This window comes from Carica papaya, chromosome 3, assembly GCF_054855325.1.
Source record: "Carica papaya isolate Zhongbai chromosome 3, ASM5485532v1, whole genome shotgun sequence".
NCBI classification, from domain to species: Eukaryota; Viridiplantae; Streptophyta; class Magnoliopsida; order Brassicales; family Caricaceae; genus Carica; species Carica papaya.
In genome coordinates this window covers 11,158,980-11,185,514 of record NC_142311.1, presented here as the reverse complement: position 1 = coordinate 11,185,514, position 26,535 = coordinate 11,158,980, and the positions used below count along the sequence as shown (strand labels likewise).

Genomic DNA, 26,535 nt, shown 5'->3' with positions numbered 1-26,535 from the left:
AAATAATATATATATATATATATTGTGGTAGTGGTAATCCAGGGTTAGTCAAACAAGACTGAAAAGAGAAGAGAAGTAAAAACAGAGAGGCGAGGCCACGTGCAAAAATCAACCAACACCACGTGATCTTCAGGTGGCCACTCACTCATTCATGCATTCCGCGTTTTCTTTTGTTGGTTTCTCTTTTCCTTTTACTTTGCGTTGTCAAAATTTGTGACGCAGTATCTAAAATAATTTACATTTTATGGTCATTTGTGTCACTGGTTGCTTTCTGCAGCCGCTGCTGGCGCCACCTAATTTGCCAAAATAAATTAGTTAGTATAACTTTTTTTTTTTTTTTTTTTTTTTTTACAAATAACAGAGAAAATTTGTTAATTTTATATAATATTTAAATTTAAAAATACTAAATTTTATCTTCATAGAAAATTAAAATTTATATAATAATAAAATACTTATTTTTCTGTTCACGATCTTAACTGTATTTATTTATTTTTTTTTAATAATATTAGAGTTCTGAGTAATTTTCACACTCTAAAATTCATCCGATGAAGAAAATAGTAATATATATTTTTTTAGTATTATCTTTTTCTTTATTTTTAACATAAATAATTTTTTTTGTTTTATATGTTCGTTAAAAATCGTATCTTTTTATAAAAGAGTTTTTTTTTTATAAACTTACCAAAAATTGTATTTTTTTTTTTATAAAAAGTGTTGTGTGTGTTTCTAGAAAATATATATATTATATATATTTTAATAAAAAATATATATTATGTATACCATATTTTATACATATGTATTAATCATAATACAATAAAAAATAATTTTTAAATGAGAATATAACTCACTAAAATTTATAACTTTTTTAAAGAAAAAATATAAGAATTATTTAATTAAATAGTGTCGGGTAAAAATAAATATTTTGATCTTTCACTTTTATGATTGCATTTAATTTTTTGTGTTGTGAATTTTTATTTAAAAATATAATTTAAGGGATAAAATTTTATTGAGAAATTATTATTGTTTCTTATGTAAATTTTGATAATTTATAATTGTTTTAACTATAGAGAAATTGAGAAGGCAATAATTAACTACAAAAATGTGTGAGAGAGAGAGAGAGAGAGAGAGTTTTTTTCCACCAAGTAAATCAAATAATTTTTAAATATATATTTTATAAGTTATAAAATATAAAATTTTAGTTTTTCAAAACACGACAAAAAAATATAATTCATATTTTAAAAATATATAAATTTTAAATTAAAAGAAAAAAAGACAAAGGAAACTATTAGAAATAACACAAACAAAATTTTAATTATAGTTTATTGGAGGTACACGAACGACAATATGTATGCATACATACATGCATTTATATATATATATATATATAGTAAATGTATAATTTTTGTAATTTGAGAAATAAAGACATTCTGGGGTCAAGCAATTAATAAACCTACTAATAATGAAATGAAGAAAAACCTTATAAATATCTTCAATGATTTGGACCTAATGATCTCCATTAATTCTTACGTGTCATTTGGTGCATGTATACACACATTTTCTATGCTATGTCTCTCTCTCTCTCTCTATATATATATATATATATATATATCATATATGGATGAGAATGTCGTCTTATCAATCATGGCTAACTGATTTTTTATATATATATTTTCAGATATGATAATTAGACCATTCAAAGAAATTATCATTACATCACTCAATTATTAAAATACATTAATTTATATTTTTATTTCAAGAGTTTTATACATGCATGTATATATGTGTGTGTGTGGATTCAGACGCATCTAGTATTGCAGAGTGCAATTTCCACCAAACATCGGGTCCAAGACTATTGCATCTAATAAAAATAAAAAACTTACATAAAAGATATTTGTAATTTATATTTGTTTTAATTAAAATATAATTAGCCTCATAATTTATACTTAATATTTAGTCAATATTTTTTGGATTATTATATATTTTTGTAATAATGAATCTAAACTTTTCATTTTCATAAGGCAGCTGCTTTCTGTGTCTGTCTCCTTCTCACGCACAAACCTACGTGGTCCCGTGACCAGAACAAGTCGGTTGAACTATTTAATCTATTATCGATACTTTCTTTTTTAACCAAAATTGTTTCCATTCTTCTAGACTTGTGTACATCATCCATATGCAACATCCAACCTCGTGTATACATATGTCATACAGAATAATAACATAATTTTTTTAACTTTTTACGTAGCGTATACACTATATATATATATGGGTGGATCGTGAATATACATGTCGCTAATCATATGACAAAACTCTTTACTCTTTATATTTTGTTATTTTAAAAATTGATTTTAATAAATAGAGAATGAAGAATTTATACAGAACAAAAAATGGGAAGTGGGAATAAATTTTCTTAGAAAAATAAGCGGACATGAATCAGCTGCATCATTCATTGAATATCCAAAGCAATGAAAAAGATACATATATAACTTCTCTTCTCCTTCCAACTCCCAAATCCCAATCTAATTTTTTTAAGAGAAATAAAAAAAAAAAAAAAAACAAAGGTGTTTGTTACGTTAAGTGAATGCAGTGTTGTTGGTGTGGGCAAGCAATTAATTAATAATATCGAAAGAGCAGATGACACCTGGAGAGTAGCGGTGGTGCTGTGAAAGCCCCACCACCAAAAAGAATCCCGCATTAACTCCCGGGTCCCCCCCCCCACCCCATCCCCAATTCATTCCCGACTGAAAAAACACAGAGACAAAACATTATTGATTATAAGTAATAGAGAGGAAGAGAAGTAATATAGGTGACACGTGTATGGTGGTGGGGGCCTAACAGGGTAGGGCAGATGGGCAGAGTTATTTGGGGAAGAGTGTTGACATATGGACAACAAAGCAAACAAGAAATGCCACTTGTCACTTTTGCAGGAAGATATTCATAAAACCTTACAAATATAGGGCCAGCCATCCCTCCCCTCATTTTTCTGCCATATTCTTCCTATTTTACCTTCCTCTATTTTTTTTTCACCTGTTGAAGCCATTCAATGTTCATTGCTAATTTTTATAATTTTAAGTCGCTAGCAAGATTCCCAAAATTTGTCTCTCTATCAACACACACTTGTTCTCAATTTTTATTATCTAAATTTATATATATAGTAATTAAGTCACCTACATATTAATTATAATACAATAAAAATATAGGCAAACAAAATATGCAGAGATAAAAGTATACTTCGAATCCAATCCCTCACATCTCATAAAAATAAAAAAATTACTGTAATTACTATCATATAAATTGTCCATTTGAGGAATTTATTACTATCATACAAAAAATATTTATAAAAGTACAGTCCAACTCGAACTTCTAATCTCTCACAGAAAAACCAACCATGATTGTATTTATATTTTTTACATTGTAATATAAATTGTAGTTTATTTTTAAGCTTCTTTAAGTGGATCTCTATTACAGATGTGTCATAAATTTTAGCTGACTCCAACTCTTTTTTTAGTGGCACCATTTAACTTATTTTCACATCTTCACCTTTATTTATGGGCATTCAATATGCCCTTATATGTTGTTTTTTTTTTTACTTTTTTTTTTTTTTATAAGAGATATAAAAAGATTATCATTGTCCATATATCTTTGGTATTTCTCCTACGTTAAGATTTTTTTCCCTTCCTATAACGTTCATGTCATGTGGTTCAATAAGAGATTAAGTCATATTCGTTAACCTAATTAACTCAATGAAATATAATTGAATATAACTAATTTTTAGTGATCCTAATAAGATTATTATTTTCTTTTAGGGCCTTATAAATAACTATGAGATCAATTGATCACCCTCACTCTCAACCTTATACTTTAAGAATGACCATAATTTTGAGGTTGATTCCTCGTACTATAATTTTTCTATTCAACAATGAATGCACTTTTTCTAAGTAGTATATCTGCTTCTTTATTTTTTTATTGTTGAGATATAATTAAATATTTTCAGTTATCTTAGCAAGATTATTGTTTTCTTATTAAGGTGTAGAAATTATTTGGAAGTGGATCTCACTTTTACGATTTAGCTCTGACCATCGTGCTAAAATTTATCCCTCATATTATTATGTTTTTACGAACTAGGAAGTGTATTTTTTTAATTACTATATCTACATCTTTGTGTGCATAAACAACATAATATCTATTAAATAAAATTTAAATAGGAAGTTAATATCTCATTTTAAGGATTATATGTATATTATTTGATATATTAAGATGAACAAACAAATGACTATTGAGTTTTTTTTTTTTTTTTTGTGGAAAAAAAAGTCGTTACGATACTAAGTTTATAAATATAGTAATGAGGAAAGTAAAATTATTGAGTGCAAATATAAGAGGTCGCTAGGTGTTTTTGTGGTACTTTCATTTCACATATACACAGTAGTATGTAATTTATAATAAAATATATTTATCATCATTACATAATTGATATAATCATTATTAATAGCAATCGTAATTAATAGATTAATTTTGGTAAGTATTAACAGAGGGGATGGTAATAAAGAATTGATAATAATATAAAAGAGTTAGTTAAGAAAAATGACGTATTCTCTAAATTTGACCTTTCGGTTTCCTTACCATGTGTTATATGCCACATGTCTTGCTACCTATTGCTAATATGATGCCACATGTTGTCATATACTATGGTATTTGTGGCCACATATCATACCACTTATGTAATATAATTGTAGGAATCCAACTTCTTATAGAAATTTAAAATCTCCTTATAAAATAAAATCATAATCAACTTGCATAATTGATTTTTTATTTTTATTTTATGAGACTAATTTATATTTAATTTTCTACTAAAATTTGTTCATATATATATATATATAGTTTTTGTAAGTTAAGTATTATGAGGAAAATTTCAATCAATATAAAATTACATGGTACTAAAGGAGGATTTCTTAATTCTAAAAAAATATGAAATGATTACGATAAATCAGTGATATCTTTTAAGTCACATATCAATCTGATACATACTACATCAAACTTCATAACTGATAGATATTTATTTTTGGAGACTATACATATATGTGAAGAAACCTAGTCATTCTGAGAAGTAAAAAACAGTCAGTGATATCAAATAATATTGATATTAAATTTAAAACTTTAATAAATTATATCTAATAAAGAATACGGTTAGAAAGAATACTGAGTAAATTAAACATTATCTCTTCATAATTTATGAATGTTTTATATGACAATCAATCCATAATAAAATACAGTCAAAAACTTAATTCATTATATTACAACTAACCATGTAAAAATTGATAGATACTTTATTAAAGAAAAAATAAAATTACGGAGTATTATTTGTACGACAGATTTCAAGCTTATTATCAAGTTGTTGATATTTTCATCGAGCCATTACCTAAAAAGACTTTCGAAGAATTGAATTCCAAACTTGGTTTGCTTAACTTCTTCAAATTAGCTTGAGAGAGAGCATACTTACAAATTTACAACAACATAACCTTTTTCCTTGACTTCCAAAATTTTTAAGGAGTAAATGATATGGCTGATGGTAAAGTAGAATTATGTTGAGAGATTCTTTTTTTGGTCAATTTTTGTAGAAGTTACTATGGATTATATTAAATATTTATCTATAATTTAAAAAGTACTTCTGTCAATGTTGCTAAAAATACTTCAACATACCGTTATGTTTTTTTTTTTTTTTTTAAAAAAGAAAAAAACAAATAGCGTAGTGAAAAAAGAAAGAAACTTAAGATACAAGAAATAAAGACAAGGGAGCAAAGGCCTCCAAATTGAGATGAGGGTTGAGAGTCATACAGGTGAGGTGATATAAAGTAACCGCGGTTAAGAGAAAAGTAGTCCCGGGAAAGCCGGAAGCCTAACCATGGTTAAGGACCTTGGGTTCGGGCTTGCAACCCGGGTGGGGTTTGCTATATAAACGCAAATAGGGAGCAGGCAGCCATAATCATTTTATCAACTCCAATGAAACTACTTATCATTTGATCACTTACAACTTACTCTATAAATCTAACCCTAAATCATCTACGTTTCTTCATCCTTTATACCCTTAGCCTCTTATTATCTGTAAGTTTCATCTCCTACTCATTTCTCTTCTTCAATTTTCTTCTTGGTTTTGAAGGAAAATTTCGTCAAGGAAAATGAAATGCTCGATCACTTTTTAAGTTTACTGGGTTCTTGTTTTTTCCTGGGAGAGAAGTGATAGATCTCATGTTACTCACTTATTATGCGATGTTTCTTCTTGGTTCTTGTTTTTTTTTTCTCTTCTAATTAGTAATCCAATACATTCTTTGAGCTGTGCCTAGATCTTGATGATGGAGAAAGAACTCGCAGTTTTTTTTTTTTCTTCTTCTTTTCTTTGCGTTGATCTCTGTCTCCTTGAATCCACAAGCTAATTAAATGGTCGTACACCTATCTGCCTATTCTACGCCTATAGACTTCCAAACCAAGTTCTTTCATAGAGTAAGTACATGGACATCTGGATTGGGCCACTCGTAATATTTAAACAGAACAATTATTTTTTTAAATGAAATTATTTATGGTTTTCATACAATTTTTTTCACTAACTCGACTTGTTGAAGTCTGGGTTATTTTGTTTGCAGGTGAGTTTGATTGATTAGTCTTTTGTTACAGGAGTATCTGCTTTTCCACTGTCATATCCAGAATCTCTCTCTTCTCTTTCTTGATATAGGAATCTCTCTCTTCTTGATAGGTAATCTCTTTTCTCCTTTCGTTTATGCTCTGCATGTGAATTTTGAGCCATTGAACTTGATGTCTGCTCTGTAAATTTGCAACTGCAAGTTTTTGGGTTTTATTATGATAACCATCTTTCTTGCTTTCCAGACCAGATTTTGAATAAAGCAATCAGAATTCACAAGCCATCCGTACAAACAATTCATCTCCAAAACGAATCTGAGGCCTTTTAACTTTTGAATAAAGCAAAAATGGGTCTGTCAAATCTCCCTTCTCCGTCCGAAGGGATGCTGTGTGTCCTCCTGGTAAACACAGCCTTGTCTGTATCAATCGTGAAAGGCATAGTCCGATCAATCCTTGACATAGTAGGTATTCGTCTCTCCTCATCATCACCTTCCTCCACATCCTCTGATCCCATGGAGATAATCTCCCAAGAATCATTCGAGTTCCGGTTTAGCCCATCAGAGAGTTACAAAGAGGAGTTCCGGAGCCGGAGTCCGGCCGTCCGGTTCGACAGCGTGGGCAGCTGCAAATGGCCGGAAGACGACTGCGCGGTTTGCTTAACAGAATTCGAACCGGATTCGGAAATAAACCGGCTGGGTTGCGGGCATCTGTTTCACAAAGTATGTCTAGAGAAATGGTTGGATTACTGGAATATTACGTGCCCGCTTTGCAGGACGCCGGTGATGCCGGAAGAGGAGGTGAGTTCGTGCTTCTGGTGATTGGAGTTTTGATGGAGATATGTACAGGTGTTAAGTGTACAGTAGAGTGTTTCAGGGTGTGTGTTACAGAGAGATTGGTGGTGTACTTTTTTAATGTACATACTTTCTATGAAACTTCTTTTCTGGCCTCTTTGTAATTTCTTACCATGTTCTTTTTTAGAGTAATTTCAGTTTCATCTTCATAAGGAATGATTCAATCTCCCACACTGTTGAAGTTAAAAAAATTATGTTTCTGAAAATGGATATACACATAAACTATACCTATAATTAAATAAAAATGATTTAACTATAATGATATATAAATAATAAATTGTGTCACTTCTTATTAGTTTGAATTATTAATATAATTGGTTTAACTTATTATTTAATTAATTAAAATTGCTTCACGAGTCAAAGGTGTAAGATTATTGTTATTATTATGTTTATAACCTCCCTCTAAAACATGTATTATTATATTTACAAACAAATATATGTGTATATTTATGTTCTACAGAAGAAACTTTAGTATTTTCAATCTATTAATTATGCTTAAAACACTAAAAAAAAAAATTATGTAATTTGGTAATTTTCCTTCCAAACGATATAATGAACTTTCACTTCCTTTCCTCAAATTTTAATAGCAATTAAATTAATTTCCATATCGTCAATAATAAATATATGCATTGTAATATTATACGAAACTGGTGATCGGAATTTATTATATTAATCCATAATTTTGTTTTTACAACTGTCATTAATCAGTTTCTGCTACCATAGTTAGAAAGAGATACCATGTAAAAGGAGTTGATGCATGAATTAAGTAACATACGACAATTTGAATTTCATTTTATTCTTGTTTCCTCTTATATTGAGCTGTTTGCTGTTGCAAAATGTAAAGATTATGATGCATTAATTAAGTGACATACGACAATTTGTTGCATTAATCACATTATAATTAACCTATACTTACATAACATTTTATAATCATTAGCTCAGACTTATCAATTTCATAATAAAGATTTTACAAATATATGTTCCTTCCTTATCATATATTTCTTAATGTGAACCCACACCCATGATTAATTAGTTAATTAGTAATCATAATTGGTGATTAACTATATAACCAACTTCTTTGTGTGTGTGTGTGTGTGTGTGTTAAGCAGAGAGGAAATTAAAGTAATGAAATGCATTTTGACGTAGCTTTACCTTGTCTAAAAATGGAGGTAAGCGTTGACCGCAAAAGATATGGTGTTCCCATAGAAGACGGGGATCCACCAAATCACCCCAATCTTCTTTTCCTTCTTTTTCTTCCTTCTCACTTTCCTTTTTCAAATTTTTACCACCCATTGAAACTTCTCCAAGCCATTGACATCTCCATCTGTAACCTTAATTCTAACAATGATAACAATATTTATCATTACTAAACAATAACCCATGTCGTGTTGACTACAAGATCTTCAAATCGATGTGCCAGTGAATGTAAAAATTCAAATATACAATAATTATTTGAGTCAAGTTTTAGAAAAAAATAGGATAAAAATGTCGGATGCAACCACCGAAATCACCTCTGCCGTGACGGCCATGGCAGCAAATAAAACAGACAGCAGCATTGTTTGCTACGCACCGGCTATGATAACCACTAATGGTATATGGCAAGGTGACAACCCTTTGGATTACTCTCTCCCTCTCTTCATTCTGCAATTAACTCTGGTTGTGGTTACTACTCGAATTTTTGTTTACATTCTCAAGCCCTTTCGCCAACCCCGTGTTGTCTCTGAAATTCTTGTAAGTGTTAATAATTTTATTCTATTTCTTTTTAGGGTTTCTGCCGGTCAATTTGATTTTGGAAACAGAGAGATGAAATGGGTTTTTGTTGTTTATTTGCAGGGTGGGGTGATGTTGGGTCCATCGGTGCTTGGTCGTAGCCTGGAATTTGCCAATACAGTATTTCCTCTCAGAAGTGTAATGGTGCTGGAGACAATGGCAAATGTTGGTCTCCTTTATTTCTTGTTCCTTGTTGGAGTGGAGATGGATCTTTCAGTCATTCGACGAACAGGGAAAAAGGCCTTGGCCATTGCTGTTGCTGGCATGGTCATCCCTTTCCTAATTGGTGTCATTTTCTCAATTCTCTTGCACAGACAAGAAGATGGAATGACTCAAGGCACATACATTCTTTTTCTAGGGGTGGCTCTTTCAGTCACTGCATTTCCTGTGCTGGCTCGTGTTCTTGCAGAACTCAAGCTCATTAACACGGAGCTTGGGCGGATAGCCATGTCCTCCGCACTTATCAACGACATGTGTGCTTGGATTCTTTTAGCCTTAGCCATTGCCTTGGCAGAGAATGAATCTGGTTCTTCCTTGTCATCTCTCTGGGTGGTACTTTCTAGTGCAGCCTTTGTTGTTTTCTGTGTTTTCGCAGTTAGACCTGCCATATGGTGGATTATTCAGAAGACACCAGAAGGTGAAACCTTTAGTGATTTCCATATCTGTCTCATCCTCACTGGGGTAATGATCTCAGGCTTTGTCACAGATGCCATTGGCACACATTCTGTTTTTGGAGCTTTTGTGTTTGGCTTGGTAATTCCTAATGGACCTCTTGGTGTTACCCTCATAGAAAAGCTGGAGGACTTTGTTTCAGGCCTTCTGCTCCCTTTGTTTTTTGCCATTAGTGGGCTCAAAACTGATATATCATCCATCAAAGGTGCTGACACTTGGGGAGTTCTCTTCCTTGTCATCTTCCTAGCTAGCACTGGCAAAGTTATAGGTACTCTTATTGCAACATTTCTCTACAAGATGCCAATTCGAGAAGGACTTACTCTTGGCTTTCTCATGAACACTAAAGGCCTAATTGAAATGATCATCCTCAATGTTGGCAAAGACCAAAAGGTATATATTCTTATATTAATGCACCATATAGTCTTAGCAGGTTTTCTGTTTTGACAAGTAAAGATGATTTGCAGGTTTTAGACGATGAATCATTCGCAACCATGGTGGTTGTAGCTGTAATTATGACGGGACTCATCACGCCTGTTGTGTCCATTATTTACAGGCCAACAAAGAGGTGCATTTCATACAAAAAACGAACTATTCAGAGAGCAAAACCAGATAATGAATTACGAGTACTAGTCTGCATCCACACTCCTAGAAATGTTCCAACAATCATTAACCTCCTCGAAGCCTCTAATCCCACCAAGAAATCCCCAATAGGCGTTTATGTTCTCCATCTTGTTGAACTCACTGGTCGTGCATCAGCCATGCTCATCGTTCATAACACCCGGAAGTCTGGCCGCCCAGCACTTAACAGAACACAAGCTCAATCAGATCATATCATCCATGCTTTTGAAAACTACGAGCACCATGCAGGCTGCGTTTCTGTTCAGCCCCTTACTGCCATTTCTCCTTACTCCACCATGCATGAAGACATCTGCAATTTGGCTGAAGATAAACGTGTTGCCTTTGTAATCATACCTTTCCACAAGCAACAGACTGTTGATGGAGGGATGGAAGCCACAAATCCAGCATTCAGAACAGTAAACCAGAATGTACTAACAAATGCACCTTGCTCTGTTGGGATCCTGGTGGACAGAGGCCTCAATGGGTCTAGTAGGTTGTCTGCAAACCAAGTATCTCACTTTGTTGCTGTACTCTTCTTTGGTGGACCGGATGACAGAGAAGCATTAGCATATGGATGGAGAATGTCAGAGCATCAAGGTGTCACTCTTACTGTAATGCGATTTCTTCCTGGTGAAGATACAGTTGAAGTAACAGCAGGGGATCCAATCAATCATTCTGGTTCGATTATGAGAGAATTAAGTCAGCAAGAGAGGGAGAGACAACTTGATGATGAGTACATAAATGAGTTCAGGACCAAGAACATGAACGAATCAATTATTTATACAGAGAAGATAGCGAATAATGGGGAAGAAACTGTAGCAGTAATAAGATCAATGGACAATTCCCATGACTTGTTTATCGTAGGGAGAGGAGAAGGAGTTGTATCACCTTTAACTGCAGGACTCACAGATTGGAGTGAGTGCCCGGAGCTAGGTGCCATTGGAGACTTGCTTGCATCGTCAGATTTTGCAGCAACAGTTTCAGTTCTGGTGGTGCAACAGTATGCCGGCTTAGAACAACATGAAGAGGGGATTGACATGCCTGACAGCCCAGTTCAGCAAGATGATCAACCCATAACTTGGCAACAAACAAATTTTAGGGGATCAAATATGTACAACAATTCTAATTAAAACCCTAGAGTTCTACAAGTAAAGAGGATTAGCTTTTGTCATGTACAACATCTCTTTTAAAAAACCCACTTTCAAGTTACTCCCCAACCTCATGTAAATTGTAGAAATAAACACAGACCAAACAAACATCAAACTTAGCAATGAAGAAACGAATAACCATTTATACCCAAAAACACCAGGAGCACATCAAACAAAAAATTTACAGACAGAAACCAGTCATGGTAACCCAACAGTCCAAATGAAGAGGGGGCTTTTACTTTCCAAAAAGATAGGAAATTTTAATATTCTGTATCTTCATTTTAGATCACAATAGAATTTTAGTACTCTGCTTTTGAAGCATCTAAGTACTAAAATTGATTGAGGTTTACATGGAAGCTCAAAGTGAAAGAAATGACATGTTGAGGTTCTGCAACACCTGTAATGTAACAGTTGATGTGAATAGAAAGACAAGAAGCAGTCAACATGAGCTATGAAGTGTATTTTTTGTTTATACTAAAAATAAGTTTGTATGAAACTTTTTGTATAACTTTTTGTACTCATATTTTTACTCTATCCTGCTATATCTAACATTAATTGATACTCCAGAATATAAATGAATGGTAAATTTAAATTAAATTTGATCAAGTGATATTATTTCATTTAATTTAACCCTCTCCAGAAATCAAAAGAAGGAAAATAAAATAGCACATAAAAGAAAAAAGAAAAAAACTCAAGTTTAAGACACGTGTGCAGCAATTCACACGAGCCGCATTAGGCGCCAAGCCAAGCCAGAGAATTAGTGAAACAATCCCTCCTATTATCTTCTCTTCTACTTCTTTCTCAAAATCCACACCTATCAACTCAATCCATATCCTCACTGCAGTCACCACCTTAGCTCTCTGAAACAAAGCTCTCGCAAGCTCTGCTCTATCATTCAAATGATGGAACCAACCGTACTGCCGCTTCTGATTTACACAACCAGGACCGTCTCTCATGCCTTATCTGTATCCTTCTCTGTACGCCACTGAACCTCGGTTCGCGTCCATGGATGTCTCTGAAGCTTGGCATCGGTCCACCGCTCTTCTTCCTTCAAGTTCACGTGCCCCCGCTTGGCTGTTCGCTTCTCATAGGTTCCTACCGCCGTAAGTGGGTTCATTTGCACGTCACACATCGTTATGCTTTATGTACGTATATTTACATATGTATCATTGTGGGAATGTTCTTGGCCCGAATTGAACTGGGTCTAGGTAAATTTTTGGTCTTCCTTTATGTTCCAAGCAACTGATGGTTAATCATACTGATACGAATTTCCTTTTCGGTTTCCTTTTAGTGGTATTCGGTATTCTGTAGTGTGGGATTTTTACATAATACTGAGTTCTTCTCTTTTTCCCCCTAGTAGTATCCTTCTGTCTTCTCCTTTTTTCTGGGTTTGTGGAATTCGGTGCAAAAATAGATTTATCTTACATTATGGTTATGTTTTGGAACAAATGCAATATTTTATGTAATCCATTTAGAAATATATATTTAATTCAACTACATATGAGTATGAAATTAAACTTTAAGATCGATTTCGATAGGATTTAGAATATGTATAATCAAATTTGATAGGATTTAGGATATATGCTTTTAATTTAAATTAACATAAATTTAGAGTTCATTTTTTCATATTTTTTAAACATACGTAATAAATTCCACACAAGTAATTTTTTTTTTCCTTTTTACAAACACATCCTGTGTTTGGAACAAATGAATATCATAAAAAATGTGGAATATCTTTTAGTCGATACTTTTTTTCTTGCTTAGAGTTATTTCAAACCACGAAATTCATCTTAAGATAGATTTTCTATTGAATTGCATAAGTACATTGCTAGTCTTTCTAAATTTTAGCAGAATTTGGAAATAAACTAGAGAGTTTTCAGAGTAAGAAAGCTCAGAATCTATTTGAACTCTTGTTTATGTTTCTCCAGATGTAGTTATTCAAATTAATTCTAAGATTCTTTTCTAATGTCATGTTTTATTTTGAGCATCAAGGTTCATTTGCAAAAGAATTCTTTGTCCACATTGCTATAAATAAAATATAATTTTATTGTTCATTTGTTCGAAACAAAACCTTAGTGTAATTGCTTACTCGGAAAATGCATTGAACTTTGTACTCATTTTGTCATCTAGTTCAGAAGTTCAACAAAATGTCAATTTAAACTGAAGAGGTTGTTTGAAGACATATTTTAATGTGATCCGGTTTTTCTAACAATATCCCCCATTTATAGCACATTAGCAATGCAAACATGGTATTATTGTAACCAATAACTTGAATTAGAAAAAGTTTCAGAGATGCATAAATGAGAATAATTTCTAGTGGACAAATGTTAACATGCTAATTAATTGTTTTGTTGAAGCAGGTATTTGTGCCATCACATTCCACTTGGAAGCATGTACAGATTTACACTATGTGCAGGAAACCTTAATTCTCTTGTAACATCTCCCATAATGACCACAAAGAAAGGTGATTCAAAAGTTTCATTTTGAATCAGTTGACACTGAAATTTTGCAGTTTAAAATTCTGTGGAGCGCTTATATGCCTTTCTTATTTTGTAGATATCGTTACCCCTTAGTACGCCATCTAAATACTTTTGTACAACTTCCCCCTTCTATAGATTTTGAAATTAGGCAAATATTTCAATTTTCATTATCTTCAGTTCTTGATGTATGATTCTTTTTCCAATTCTTATATCTTCCTTTCTGAATGAAGTTTGAAAATCTTGTGGCACATTATCTTTCTGGTGATGGACTACTGGCACATTCTGTTAACTTGGTTGTTTCCGCTACTTTTTTGTCTTTCTGTCAGTAGATTTCAAGGAGGATAATGTCTGAAATACAAAATAAACTTTTCATCTCTGCATTACATACTTGAGCACTTTTGTCTATGGCTGTTTTGCTCTTTGAGGAGAACTTGTCACTTTGCTGAACAGATAGTCAGTCTTTATGATATTAAGTTGCCCTTGCCATGCATGCTATTCCTGGAGTTCTTTGCTTCGTTTTTTTACGAAATTGTGGGCCCTACCTGTGGCTGGGAGCGTAGTGCTTCGGAATAATGAGTAATTGTTTTGCAACAAGAAGACCATTATTCTTTAGTCCTTCAAGTGTTTTTTTTTTCTTTTTTAAGTTACTTATGAGGAAAGGTTCTTTTCCTATGTATATACATACACATAGAAATATATGTATGTATTTTTTCTTCTCATATTTTTCCCTCGTGATTGTAATGGGGGAACATGCCTTTCTTTGTAGCTAATCTTCATATAATCCTTTCAGGAACTACTTTTTCTATAGTTAAAAATGGCTGATGGACTGGCACATTCTGATTTCTCAGGCCAGCCAGTTGCTATTTCTGAAAAATTATGCAAGGTCGTTTGGATTATAGAAGCTGATCTGGCAGCCGGACAAGGCCTTTACCTTAGTGGGGATGTTCCCATCTTAGGTTGCTGGGAGCCGGACCTGGCTATTCTGATGTCTTCTACCGAAAATCCGAACTTGTGGAAGGCTGAAGTCAAGGTAATTGTATATGCTAAGTATCAAAGCTTTGTTCGGATGAACTTAAAACACACAGAAAGCAATATCAAGTATAATATGGTTTCTGACTTTTGTTTTGATGTGACAATTTTCTATCAAAACTAGTGTACGTAAGATAGACAGATGCAAAATTGAGTGGAAGTTTGTGAAGAATGCTAGGTTGACTTTGTTGATTCTTCGTCACTTACATTGAAAGTGCTCCATGGTTTGACTTCAATGTTTTTCTTGTTCTTCTGGAATTATGTGACCATATTACTGTTAGTTTTCTGCTTTTTCTTCCTAAAGGAATCTCAGGGGTCAGGATAAGATTTTTTTTTTAAACTGCATAGAATGAGGATCAACTGAAATAGTGAACCAGACAACGATAATGTGTCCACTTAAAAGATTTTGTTAATTCCTTTGTCTTTTGCAGGTTGCTTCGGGTGAAAATTTCAGGTATAATTATTTCGTTAAAGCAGGAACCGAGCCTTCATGTGACGTCGTTTGGAGGCCTGGACCTATCTTTTCTTTATCAGTACCTTTGTCTGTCAAAGAAGATCGAAAAGTCTTGGTGAGGGATTCATGGACAACATCTAATATCAAAAAGCCTCAACCTCATATATGGGGATCGTGGATAGAGGAGATGTATTTTCCTGTAGAACCTATTGACTGTGCTCCCACCAGAGGTAAAATTTTCATCTTGTCGTTAATGTTATTCAACCACATCCCTTACATATGTTTCTGAAAACTCAAATGCTTCCAGCGATTTAACAGATGAAAAGGAGATTGCTGGATGCCTTCAAAATGGTGTGAAAGAATCCAAGCCATTCTTGATTGACCTAAGAGTTAAGGAAAAATCTTATTCCAGTGATGCATTGAAACCTGTTGGCATATGTGATGGCTCAAATCATAGTACATTTTTCTCTATAAGAAACCAGCCCATTGAGGAACCATGGCTATCACAATCATTGGTTGACTTTCTTGCACCTCTGGATAACGAGACTGATGCGCCAGAAAAAGTTGAGGTCGTAGAAGACAATGAGGCGATACTGGATCTCAATAATCAACATCATCAACTCACTGAAAAGTTATTGCCCGAAGAAAGGATTTCCCTAAATTCGAATGTAGAATCTGTTTCCGCTGTTATACTGATAAATTCATCAGTATGCACTGTGCAAAGGATTGCTGTGTTGGAAGATGAAAAATTGGTTGAATTATTACTGGAACCAGTAAAAAGCAACGTACAGTGCGATAGTGTTTATCTAGGTGTAGTCACCAAACTTGTTCCTCATATGGGTGGTGCTTTTGTGAATATTGGAAATTCTAGACATTCATTTATGGATATAAAACATAACAGGGAACCATTCATATTCCCTCCTTTTCGTCAAAGATTAAAGAAGCAAGAGATCAATGGTTCTGCTACTCAAACTCTTGACGAGCACCTAGCATCCCATGAAAATGGGAACTCATCCTATGGAGTTGAAGTTGTTGATAATATGTCAGAAGCTATTATCCCAGATTCTTCACTACAATTTCTGGACAACGACTATGAGGAGCAAGAATTTGGTGATGATTTTGAAATTTCAGTTCTTAGTGAAAATGGGAATGGATCTATGATTGATTATGGTGGAGCAGAAGCTGATGTTGAAGACTGCATTGATGGAGAAGAGCACCATATTGAAGGTGAAAGCATAAAGTCTTCCCTTCCTGTTGAAATAGAAGATTCTAATGGTTCTCAAATATCATCAGACATGAAAGATTCTAAGCAAAAACTGAGTAATGAGAAAAGTTGGGCCCAGGTTCGAAAGGGCACCAAAATAATTGTACAAGTCGTCAAAGAGGGATTGGGTACAAAAGGTCCCACATTGACTGCTTATCCAAAATTGAGAAGCAGATTTTGGGTTAGTTCTGACATATCTACGCCTGCATAAATTTTTTATCTCTCTCTTTAACACTTCCATGCATTCTCATCTTAGTGTTGCTCCTCTTGAATTTGTCCCCTTTGTAGGTACTAATTACTCAGTGCAACCGAGTTGGAGTCTCGAAGAAAATTTCAGGTGTTGAGCGCACCCGTTTGAAAGTTCTAGCAAAAACTTTACAGCCCCAGGGCTTTGGTCTGACTGTAAGAACTGTAGCTGCTGGTCATTCTTTAGAAGAATTGCAAAAGGACTTGGAAGGTTTGCTTTCAACTTGGAAGAATATAACGGAACATGCAAAATCTGCAGCTCTTGCTGCAGATGAAGGGATTGAAGGAGCCATCCCTGTTTTACTGCATAGAGCAATGGGTCAAACTCTCTCAGTTGTTCAGGACTATTTCAATGAGAAGGTAACTTATCTTTTGTTTATCTAGATGATGCTTGCTTACTTTATGTCATAAGTTCGCATGATCTCTTCTGTATCTATCCACTAAATTATTTCCTTTTTTTATTATTCTTGTTCAGGTCGAGAAAATGGTGGTTGACTCTCCCAGAACACATCACGAGGTATGGCCTAAGCTTAATCTCAGACATGAATTATGTATTGATACAGAAGGAAGTAGTAAACATATACTTGTGATTATAATTCTAGAAAGACTCACGAAGAGGCATGGCCATGCTTAAGTTAGAGTTGTTAAGTTTTAGAATTATTAGATTAGAATATGAACTATCCATGAGAGCTGGAAAGATGGTGTAGCGGTTTCAGAAACTTCTGTAATATCCTAAGAAATAGTGTGCTAGAGCCAATGCATAATCCAAAAGTTTTTAGTTTTAGTGAAATAACCAAAACGTATAATTATGACATGAAGAGGAGTGCAGAAAATTAGAAGTTTCTGAAACCGCCACATCTTTCCAGCTCTCATAGATAGTTCATATTCTGATCTGATAATTTTCTGCACTTCTCTCCATGTCATAATTATACGTTTTGGTTGTTTCACTAAAACTAAAAACTTTTGGATTATGCAGCGGCTCTGTATGCAGTGGCTCTAGCACGCTATATTTCTTAAGATATTACTGCATTTCCTCTAATCAATCAGTCTGGAGATTGATGTGCCTATCATATTCTACCAGTTTAACATGAAAACAATTTTATCTTTTTTAGGTTACCAACTATCTTCAGGAAATTGCTCCTGATCTTTGCAACCATGTTGAGTTGTATGATAAAAGAATACCTCTTTTTGATCAATACAATATTGAAGAAGAGATCAACAATATCCTCAGTAAAAGGTGAGGACTACATATGGTACTACTTGCGATCTCAATTTTCAATTTTTGTTGCTTAGCAAGCAGGTATAATGTATTTGTTGAACCCTTTATGCCAATTGAGATTAGTTTCTGAAATCAAAGACAGAGAAATTGAGCACTCCTAAGTTATATCATAGCAATAAAATGCTGAGAATGTGGGGCCAAGGAATGCTTGAAAACTGGGCCTTGCTACATTTTCATGTTTCTAAAAGGACCTAAGAGTAGATGATCTGAAAAATCAGAGTGCCTTAGAAGAGCTGCTCAACTGGTCTTAACCCATTTCGATTGTGGTGAATAAGATAATTTAGCTTTGTGATTTTTGCTTTTCTCATGATATAGTGTTGATATATCGTTTCTTTTGTTCATCTTTATAAAAAATTTACATACTTCACCGCCATACTTGTTGATCTATTTTCCAACCACTTCCTTGCAGAGTTGCACTTCCTAATGGTGGTTCTCTGGTGATTGAACAAACTGAGGCGTTAGTCTCTATTGATGTTAATGGGGGCCATGGTATGTTCGGTCATGGGACCTCACAAGAGAAGGCTATTCTAGATGTCAACCTTGCAGCTGCCAGACAAGTATGTTGGTGCTAGTTCTTGTTGTTATGTTTTCTACGCTGCCATATGGTTGGTATATGTTTTTGCCATGCATTAGGTTAATCATCTAGAAGATTGCTTCCCCTGCTTTTCAGTCATCCTGCTGCTGTCTTTCTTCACGTCAAGAGCAGGTTGATATCATAGAGTTGGTGTTGTTTTGTTTCTAAGACATCCCAGGTCTATTCACTCTGGCTGCAGATTGCCAATTCTAGTAGAAACTGAACTCCATTTCTAACTATTAAATCTTAAACACAACACAACCAATCAACTCAGCAGCCAGATAATCAAATAAATTTTGTGTTAAAAATAAACAAGTGAAAAGGCAATCATTTTATGAGAATTTGTGAATTTTCAGATTCAAAGAACAAGGTCCAAAGTTCTTAGTTTCATTATCTGCGAGATAGTTTTTCAAATATAGTTGTTGTCCTCTCCAAGGCTTTGCAAAGATTATCTTTTGATGATACCATAGTAGTTTATTCTACCAAAGCTTTTACTTGTTGCTTAATCTGACATGATTTATTTCAGATTGCAAGGGAGTTACGACTGAGGGACATTGGTGGCATTATCGTGGTAGATTTCATTGATATGGCAGATGAGTGTGCGTATCCATCTCTTTATGTCTTGTAACTGATGGCTTGTAATCTTCTTGATTTCTATTTTTTTATAGCATAAACAATTTGGAGAGAGTAGGCATACTGTTTGTTCCCTCAAGTCTATCAGATGTTTCCATGATACGCTTCAAGTGTGTCAAAATTTGAGAAACATTTGTACGGAAGATCAGATTGCTTTGCTGGTATTGTCAGCCAGAGTTTGTAACTCAAACTTTGGTAGTTAGCTTAAATCATGTTTTGGTGCTTCAAGGTCCTGCTCCAATTAATTGCCCAAGAGCATGCTGATAAAAGGAATTTATCAATGGAAGAGATATTTTGATTTGTTTTATTGTTATGCTATCAGTTCTCTGTAGTACATTGTCGTCATGGCCTTTTTTTATGGAAGGGTTTACTTTCATTCTTCTTTTGAAAAATAAAACTTACACTATACTTACAAGAGTGGATGATTCAAGACTCAGATTATCAGGGAAATTTTCTGATTGAGTACTTTCTTCGTGAGTTTATCATTTACATTTAAGAAATTGTGGATTCAAGAGAAGTTCCATGCCTGTCATTCTTGATAAAAATCTGGCCATCTGAAATATGCATTTATTCTTGCCACTATATTTTTCAGCAAATAAGAGATTGGTCTATGAAGAAGTAAAGAAAGCTGTTGAGAGAGACAGGTCAACTGTGAAGGTTTCTGAATTATCTAGGCATGGACTTATGGAAATAACAAGAAAGAGAGTAAGTCACCTTTTGTGATCATTATTTCTCTTTGTTAAGATTAAATGGAAAGGCAGATATGTAAAAAATGTCTTCCAACTATCTGGCATTAGCTAACAAGTTATATGATTTGTAAATAAAGCATGCACTGTATGCATTTACATCAAGTTAATGTCCAAGTATATCCGTTACTGATGTGTACTAATTTCGATTGGAAGTCATATGGAAATAATGATTGCAATGAACATTAATTCATAAGCTTCTGTATTTGTTTCTCTGTAATTTATGTAGTGTGATAGATTAATTCAATTGGTGTTTACTTCTCTATCTTATTATATGTGACAGGTCAGACCCAGTGTAACATTCATGGTTAGCGAACCATGTGATTGCTGTCATGCTACTGGCAGAGTTGAAGCCTTGGAGACAACCTTTTCCAAAATTGAACAAGAAATTTGTCGATTGCTTGTAAGAAATAATTTATGTTGAATTATGCTTAGCTGTCCCTACTCTTTCAAAAAAAGAAAAAGCTTGGTTACACTTACAATACTGGTTTCAAAGAATGAAGCATCACACTTGCAACACTGGTTAGTGAACCATGTACTTGCCGTCCTGCTTCTGGCAGCATTGAAGCCCTGGGGACCTCCTTTCTAAAATTGGACTAGAAGTTAGTCTATTACTTAAGAAACAATTAATGTTGGATTTTCTTGCTTGCGTTTACAATTCTAGTCTAAAAGATGTTGCATCATGCTTTGATATAAACATTATGAAGCATAAGACCCATCTCATATATTATTGTCTATTAAATTATGCTATGAACAGGTACTTTATGAGCTTGAGAACTTAGTGATTTATCCTGTGTAAATTTTTACCATTTCCCACATCTGATGCATCATCTAGAATGCCAAAATTTGATGGTTTAACTGATCTCCTGTACTAATATTTATCGCATTTTCCTTCATAATGTCTTTTGCTTTTGCTGGTATAATCCCTTATCAGGCTAAGCTGGACAAGAAAGCTGACCCTGAAGACCCCAAGTCCTGGCCCAGGTTTATATTGAGGGTTGATAATTATATGTGCAATTACTTAACTGGCGGGAAAAGGGCAAGACTTGCAATTTTAAGCAGTTCGCTCAAAGTTTGGATTCTTTTGAAGGTTTGTCTGAACAGTTAGTATAATTCTTCGATTATGCTTGGAACTTTTTGTCAGTGGTCAAAATATGATCTGATTTCAGCAAAAGAAAGTTCGGTTTTATGATTCCAACAATTACCCCTGCAGTTAATACAGAGACTCCATTTGTCTCGCATTCAAAAACTTACTTGAGAGGTTTACTAGGGTTGGCATAACATGAACTGCCCAAGTTACTATCTCTCTTCCTTCCCCTTCCATTTCAAGTCGACTAACTTATTGGTAGTTTTTTGGTTTCAGCATATATCTTGTATACCATGGTGTGTTTAGGGTCATTCATCTATTCTCCAAGTTACATTTTAACAGCTGTTGTGATGTTACCAAGTTCCATAAAGACTAATGCTGACAGTGAAACTGTTTATTCTAGGCCTTGGCATGTGTTATAACGCGTTAATATATCTGACAAACCAATTAACTGATTCATATAGAAGAGCAAGAGCATTATTCTTGTGTTGATATAAGACTGAAATTCACAGTTAAAAGAATTGCTTATGCAGCAATGCTCTTTTCATGTGTGGCACTGCTGAAAAATTGAGATATCTATGCAGTTAATGTTGGTTTGGATCTGTTTAGTTTCTTGTCATGCATGTATTATCTGTTTTACCCGTTACTAATTTTCCACAACGGTGATCCCTCAGGTTGCTAGAGGTTTCTCTAGAGGGACTTTTGAGGTGAAACCGTTTGCAGACGAGAAGACCAATAACAAACAAGTTGCAATTTCGATGCTACGACCAGCAGAGTCCCGAGCTAATAATTCTGGGAAAAAGGTGACCCTTATTCCAGTGAAAAAAGGGAAGGCTGGCAGCAAATGACTTGCAAAACATTGATTTGAAGCGACTTCTTCTCTTTTGTGATTTTTTTCATCACCCTATTCGTACAGCGGAAGGGAAACAGTAGAAAAGAAAAGAAATAGTGAAGATAAAAGAAGTTAGATTCAGAATATCTAGTTTCATTTGCCAGCCTGTTTCTGATAATGAGTCTGTAAGTTTCATGGCTAATCCAACTCCATTCTTTTAACTGTTGGGTTACCAATTTACTAATGGTAGCTATGCATTCTCTGCTCAGGTGTATACTATTTTTGAGTTCTTTTACCCCCCATAAAGTTGTCTTCCGAACCAAGAATGACTCGTCCTCTAATTTTCATGCATAAATTACTTATTCATTCAAGCTCAAATTATTAGTATGTGATTTAAACTGGAACTTAATAATTATATATATTTTTTATGTGAGTTTGTCTCTTATAAATAATATGAACAATACTTATCAGTGTTGGTTTGACTGTAACACGCGGGGTTTCTACCAGAACCAGCCTGGGATATATATCCATACTCGCCAATGATTCATCCCTCTGATGTCAATGTTATATCATCGTTTTATAATAAATTGGTAAATTTTGAAGAATATTATATCAAAGTGTAACTAGAATTATGTTAAAAACTCCAATTTTATCACAGGAATCTCTACCATTTTTTATAACTTAAAGCAGTATAAATTTTCAAAAAATGTTACCAAATTCTTTGTTTGACTCGATTATCCATTAGAATAATTTCAATTTTTTTTTTTTTATTTATGAAATTTTATACCGAAAGTAGTTAAAATAGTAAAACTAATAAAAACTGAAATCATTAAATTTTATATGCGTTAAATTTCATTTACTTTCTAAATTATGTGTTCTACTAGTTGAATTTGAATTTACAAAATAAATATTACGAAATTACTTTGTCCCAAACATGACAGCAATTGTAGAGGCAACAAAAAGAGGCGAGAGCATATGTATAAATAAAGTCGACAAGAAATGGTATGAGCAGATAAATAATAAAATGACGATGAAATACAATCATGAATTCACTAGCTAAAGCCTGGTCCCTGGTAATGAAGCATTCAAAGTTCTTTTCTTTTCTTTCCAGTTTCCAAATTACGCTAGTCAACGCCAAAACTACTAATGGTGGCTTATAATTTCTGAAAAGTAACAAAGAGAAATGGCTAGAAGTACACGTGAACTGTAACCAAATGTAGTAACAGCAAACTTTCCAACCTTCATGCATTGGGAATCATGTAGCTGCATTGTTGCAGGTGTTAAGGCCATCCTTGCAATCATTGGTCAGATCATTGAAGGTCTCAATCTGCTTCTTGCCTCTCAAAAACACTTCTGTATCAACCGATGCCCTCATGTAACCGTCAAATTCAACTGGATTCCCATTGTTGAGCTTCTTCGTCTCTGCATACCATTCACTGTTCTCATCCCAAAGGTCCTTGTATTCATCAAGAAAATGCGTAGAATACTTGTCTTTCAAGGGGTCAAAGAACGATGTATCTGGCTCATTTGTTGCAATATAGATGTTCCTTCCATCTTCAATTTTGTCCCGCAAAGTTGAAAGCAGTGCATCAGGTGAAGTATCTGCTGCAAGATTCGGCCAAAGTTCTTTGCTTCTTGCTTTCTCTCCTCTCTCGATGTGAACAGAGTCATAATCCCAATTCAACTTGGTTGCAATTGCAGACACAATATCCATCAACCTCCTTGATTTCCATAACAGATGCCATGGCCTTTGAACAACAGATTCTGTCTCCCCTTCACACACTCTGTACCAGTAATTATCTGGCTCCACCGTTCCAAACTTCCTCATAATCAAAGCATCCTTCACTTCAGCAAGCTTCATTGGGGTGATCCTGAAATCCTCCACAAGGTTAAGAGTCAAACCATCTTTCTTCTGCCATTTGTCCCAATCTAACCAAAACTGACCCTGATCTAAAACAGATGCTGACTCCTTCAAATGCTCAAAATCAAAGTAAAACCTGAAGTCTTTCCCTTCCTCATCCTGACCCGAGGAAGTGTAAATGGATGACAAACAAAGACTCAAATCCATAACCAAAGTTCGGTTCAAATACTGTGCTTCACCTAAAGCACACAAGAAACTCCACAAATAGTGATTCATGCTCTTGCACCTATCCCCACCACCTGTATAAAACAAGTACTTACCATGACTAAATACATTTTCAGACTCAACCACTGGAAGGGAATCATTCACAGTTTCACCAACAACTGGCAACAAATTCTGTTGTTCTTCCTTTTCAGGCACCTTCTCAAATCCAGGTTTTTGGTTCCTTTTCCTCTTTCTTGCATTCACACCTGAATGATACTCCCCCATTCCGGCCACAGTGATTGCACAGTCAGCCGACCTAGTTATCACAAACCTCCGATAATCCTTATAAAAAGCAGCCGTCTTCCCATCCTTAGGCCTAAACCGCCATGCCATATCACAGGTACTATCATTTGAACCAGGAGTTGGTTTCCCAAACTTGTAGAAGTGGATATCCTTGAATTGCTCTATCGTTGCTTTCATCATCAAATGAAACACTTCCGGGTCCTTACAATCTATAGGCGCATTGACATCACAATCTGTTGACGTAACCTCAGGGGTATTCTCTGGGTTTTCGACGTCCGTTATGTTGATAAAAGTGGCAAATGCCGTTTGGTTCGGGCCCATGAAATCCTCCCCGGTTTTGACAACAGTATCATCAGCTTTGAAGGTGGCATTTGATTTGGATGTGAGGAATGAGGTCATTTTCGTTGATGGGTGAAACAGAGGGTCCTCGGGCTCATATGTAGCCGCGATAATTGTGAACACCAGTACTCCTACCACAAACAAAGTGAAGCAAAGATTGCCTATCATGGCCAAGGCATTTTGGCCTAGGTTTTCAGGCCTAAAGCCTCCGGCTCTTGATAACGCAGATCGACCCAACATCTTTCTCGATCCCAAAGCTTTGGTTTGCTAACTAAATCTAGCCACTACAACACTAAACAAGAATACCTAGAAAGCCAAAAATACAAAAGTACGAACACTCAGAAAAAGAAATAAATTAAATGACGAGATTCTTTAGGATTTTAGATCAGGCAAGAAGAAAGAGAAACGGGACTATATGTAGATCCCCAAAGTAATTAAACAAAAAAACGAAGTACGAAGGAGTGGTTATCCGGAGTTGGAAGTTGAAAGAAACAACAGCAATCTACTTAATTTGGGAGCAAAGAAACAATAATGAGGAAGAATTAATGAAGATCTCAAGATCCTATTAAGAGATTAACTCCAGAAAAAAGAAAATCAAGGGACTTGAATGAATCTAAATTGTTCATAAATCTGGCTTACCTCTTGGTTCCACTTCCGTAATCAAGCTAACTTAGCTCAGAAATTGAATAACATCTCTCTCCTCTCGTTCTCCACTGGAGAGGGTTTCTGTTTGCTAGCTAGCTCGCTTAGATAGATTTCTCTCTCACTCTTTTTTTTTTTTATGTTTAGTTAAAAACATGGATGGGTAATTGTTAAACTACGAAGGGGATTTAATACGATGCACCAGGGAAAACAGTACAAGTATTGTCGGATGCTTACACGTGGTCAATGATGTCGTGTTGATGAGAATCAATGGTGGTGGATCAATCTAAGATTTCGTAATCTTTTAATTGTCATTAAAATTATAAAAAGCTTTTTATGAAGATGACTGACTGCCGCTGTCCACCGACAGCGTCAAAGCAGTGGCAAAGAGGTAAATTAGACGACACCAGTCCTATTTATTTTGGTTTATGGATTTCTTGACAAGATTTGTCTTCCTACAGAAAAATCTGAGTCAATTTTTGTTTATATTTATAATTAAATTATAAAAATTTGAACTACGAATCAGATGTATAAAATTGAATTTTTATTATAAATTATTTATAAAAATAAAATATTATAAGACCTGTCTCTTATGTATAGATTCATCTGCTTAGAACAGTAGAGCCTGCATCAGGGTTTGGAATATAAATTTAACACAAGCTTTAATAAGATGACACCCTGCTCCTTTCCTTTATATGGTATTTCCTTAACTTTATAGATTTTTTTTTTCTTCTCTCCCGACACTGTAAGAAGAAATTACTGTGAACTTTCAGATCTTCGGCAACAAACTTATATACAGATATTTGTATATATGCATGTTGAAATTCCATTCTGGAACATTCTTTTTCCTCTAAAAACTTCTGGGTTGTCAGCAGAGTA

The 26,535-nt window shown here is 34.3% G+C and overlaps 4 protein-coding genes across 15 annotated transcripts; 3 read left to right on the top strand and 1 right to left on the bottom strand.

The window, feature by feature from the left end:
- The first annotated feature begins 5,948 nt into the window (after positions 1–5,948).
- XERICO (RING/U-box superfamily protein) lies at positions 5,949–7,631 on the top strand. Of its 11 annotated transcripts, none has more exons than XM_022034332.2 (3): positions 5,949–6,093; positions 6,630–6,739; positions 6,876–7,631. In XM_022034332.2, exon 3 carries the CDS (start codon positions 6,972–6,974, stop codon positions 7,440–7,442), a length of 471 nt encoding a protein of 156 aa, XP_021890024.1. In that variant the 5' UTR covers positions 5,949–6,093; positions 6,630–6,739; positions 6,876–6,971; the 3' UTR covers positions 7,443–7,631. The 11 variants fall into 11 exon arrangements, with proteins under 11 accessions (XP_021890024.1, XP_021890018.1, XP_021890020.1 ...); XM_022034326.2 differs by having other exon boundaries at positions 6,871–7,631; XM_022034328.2 differs by having other exon boundaries at positions 5,954–6,093; positions 6,661–6,739; positions 6,871–7,631.
- Positions 7,632–8,659: 1,028 nt separating this feature from the next.
- CHX15 (cation/hydrogen exchanger 15) lies at positions 8,660–12,190 on the top strand. The gene is made up of 3 exons (XM_022034308.2): positions 8,660–9,206; positions 9,309–10,307; positions 10,382–12,190. Exons 1-3 carry the CDS (start codon positions 8,961–8,963, stop codon positions 11,663–11,665), a joined length of 2,529 nt encoding a protein of 842 aa, XP_021890000.2. The 5' UTR covers positions 8,660–8,960; the 3' UTR covers positions 11,666–12,190.
- A 273-nt stretch (positions 12,191–12,463) lies between these two features.
- RNEE/G (RNAse E/G-like protein) lies at positions 12,464–22,575 on the top strand. 2 transcript variants are annotated; one of them, XM_088215759.1, is made up of 14 exons: positions 12,464–12,786; positions 14,044–14,147; positions 15,012–15,193; positions 15,624–15,876; positions 15,965–17,091; positions 17,199–17,516; positions 17,632–17,673; positions 18,269–18,393; positions 18,845–18,992; positions 19,536–19,608; positions 20,235–20,347; positions 20,672–20,791; positions 21,323–21,478; positions 22,150–22,575. In XM_088215759.1, exons 1-14 carry the CDS (start codon positions 12,638–12,640, stop codon positions 22,321–22,323), a joined length of 3,084 nt encoding a protein of 1,027 aa, XP_088071885.1. In that variant the 5' UTR covers positions 12,464–12,637; the 3' UTR covers positions 22,324–22,575. The 2 variants fall into 2 exon arrangements, with proteins under 2 accessions (XP_088071885.1, XP_088071886.1); XM_088215760.1 differs by having other exon boundaries at positions 14,954–15,193.
- Positions 22,576–23,448: 873 nt separating this feature from the next.
- LOC110808692 (uncharacterized) lies at positions 23,449–25,790 on the bottom strand. Its single transcript, XM_088215757.1, has 2 exons — positions 25,654–25,790; positions 23,449–25,320 (listed from the first exon to the last, which is right to left on the bottom strand). The coding sequence occupies exon 2, from the start codon at positions 25,252–25,254 to the stop codon at positions 23,563–23,565; it is 1,692 nt and encodes a 563-aa protein (XP_088071883.1). The 5' UTR covers positions 25,255–25,320; positions 25,654–25,790; the 3' UTR covers positions 23,449–23,562.
- Between the last annotated feature and the right edge of the window lie 745 nt (positions 25,791–26,535).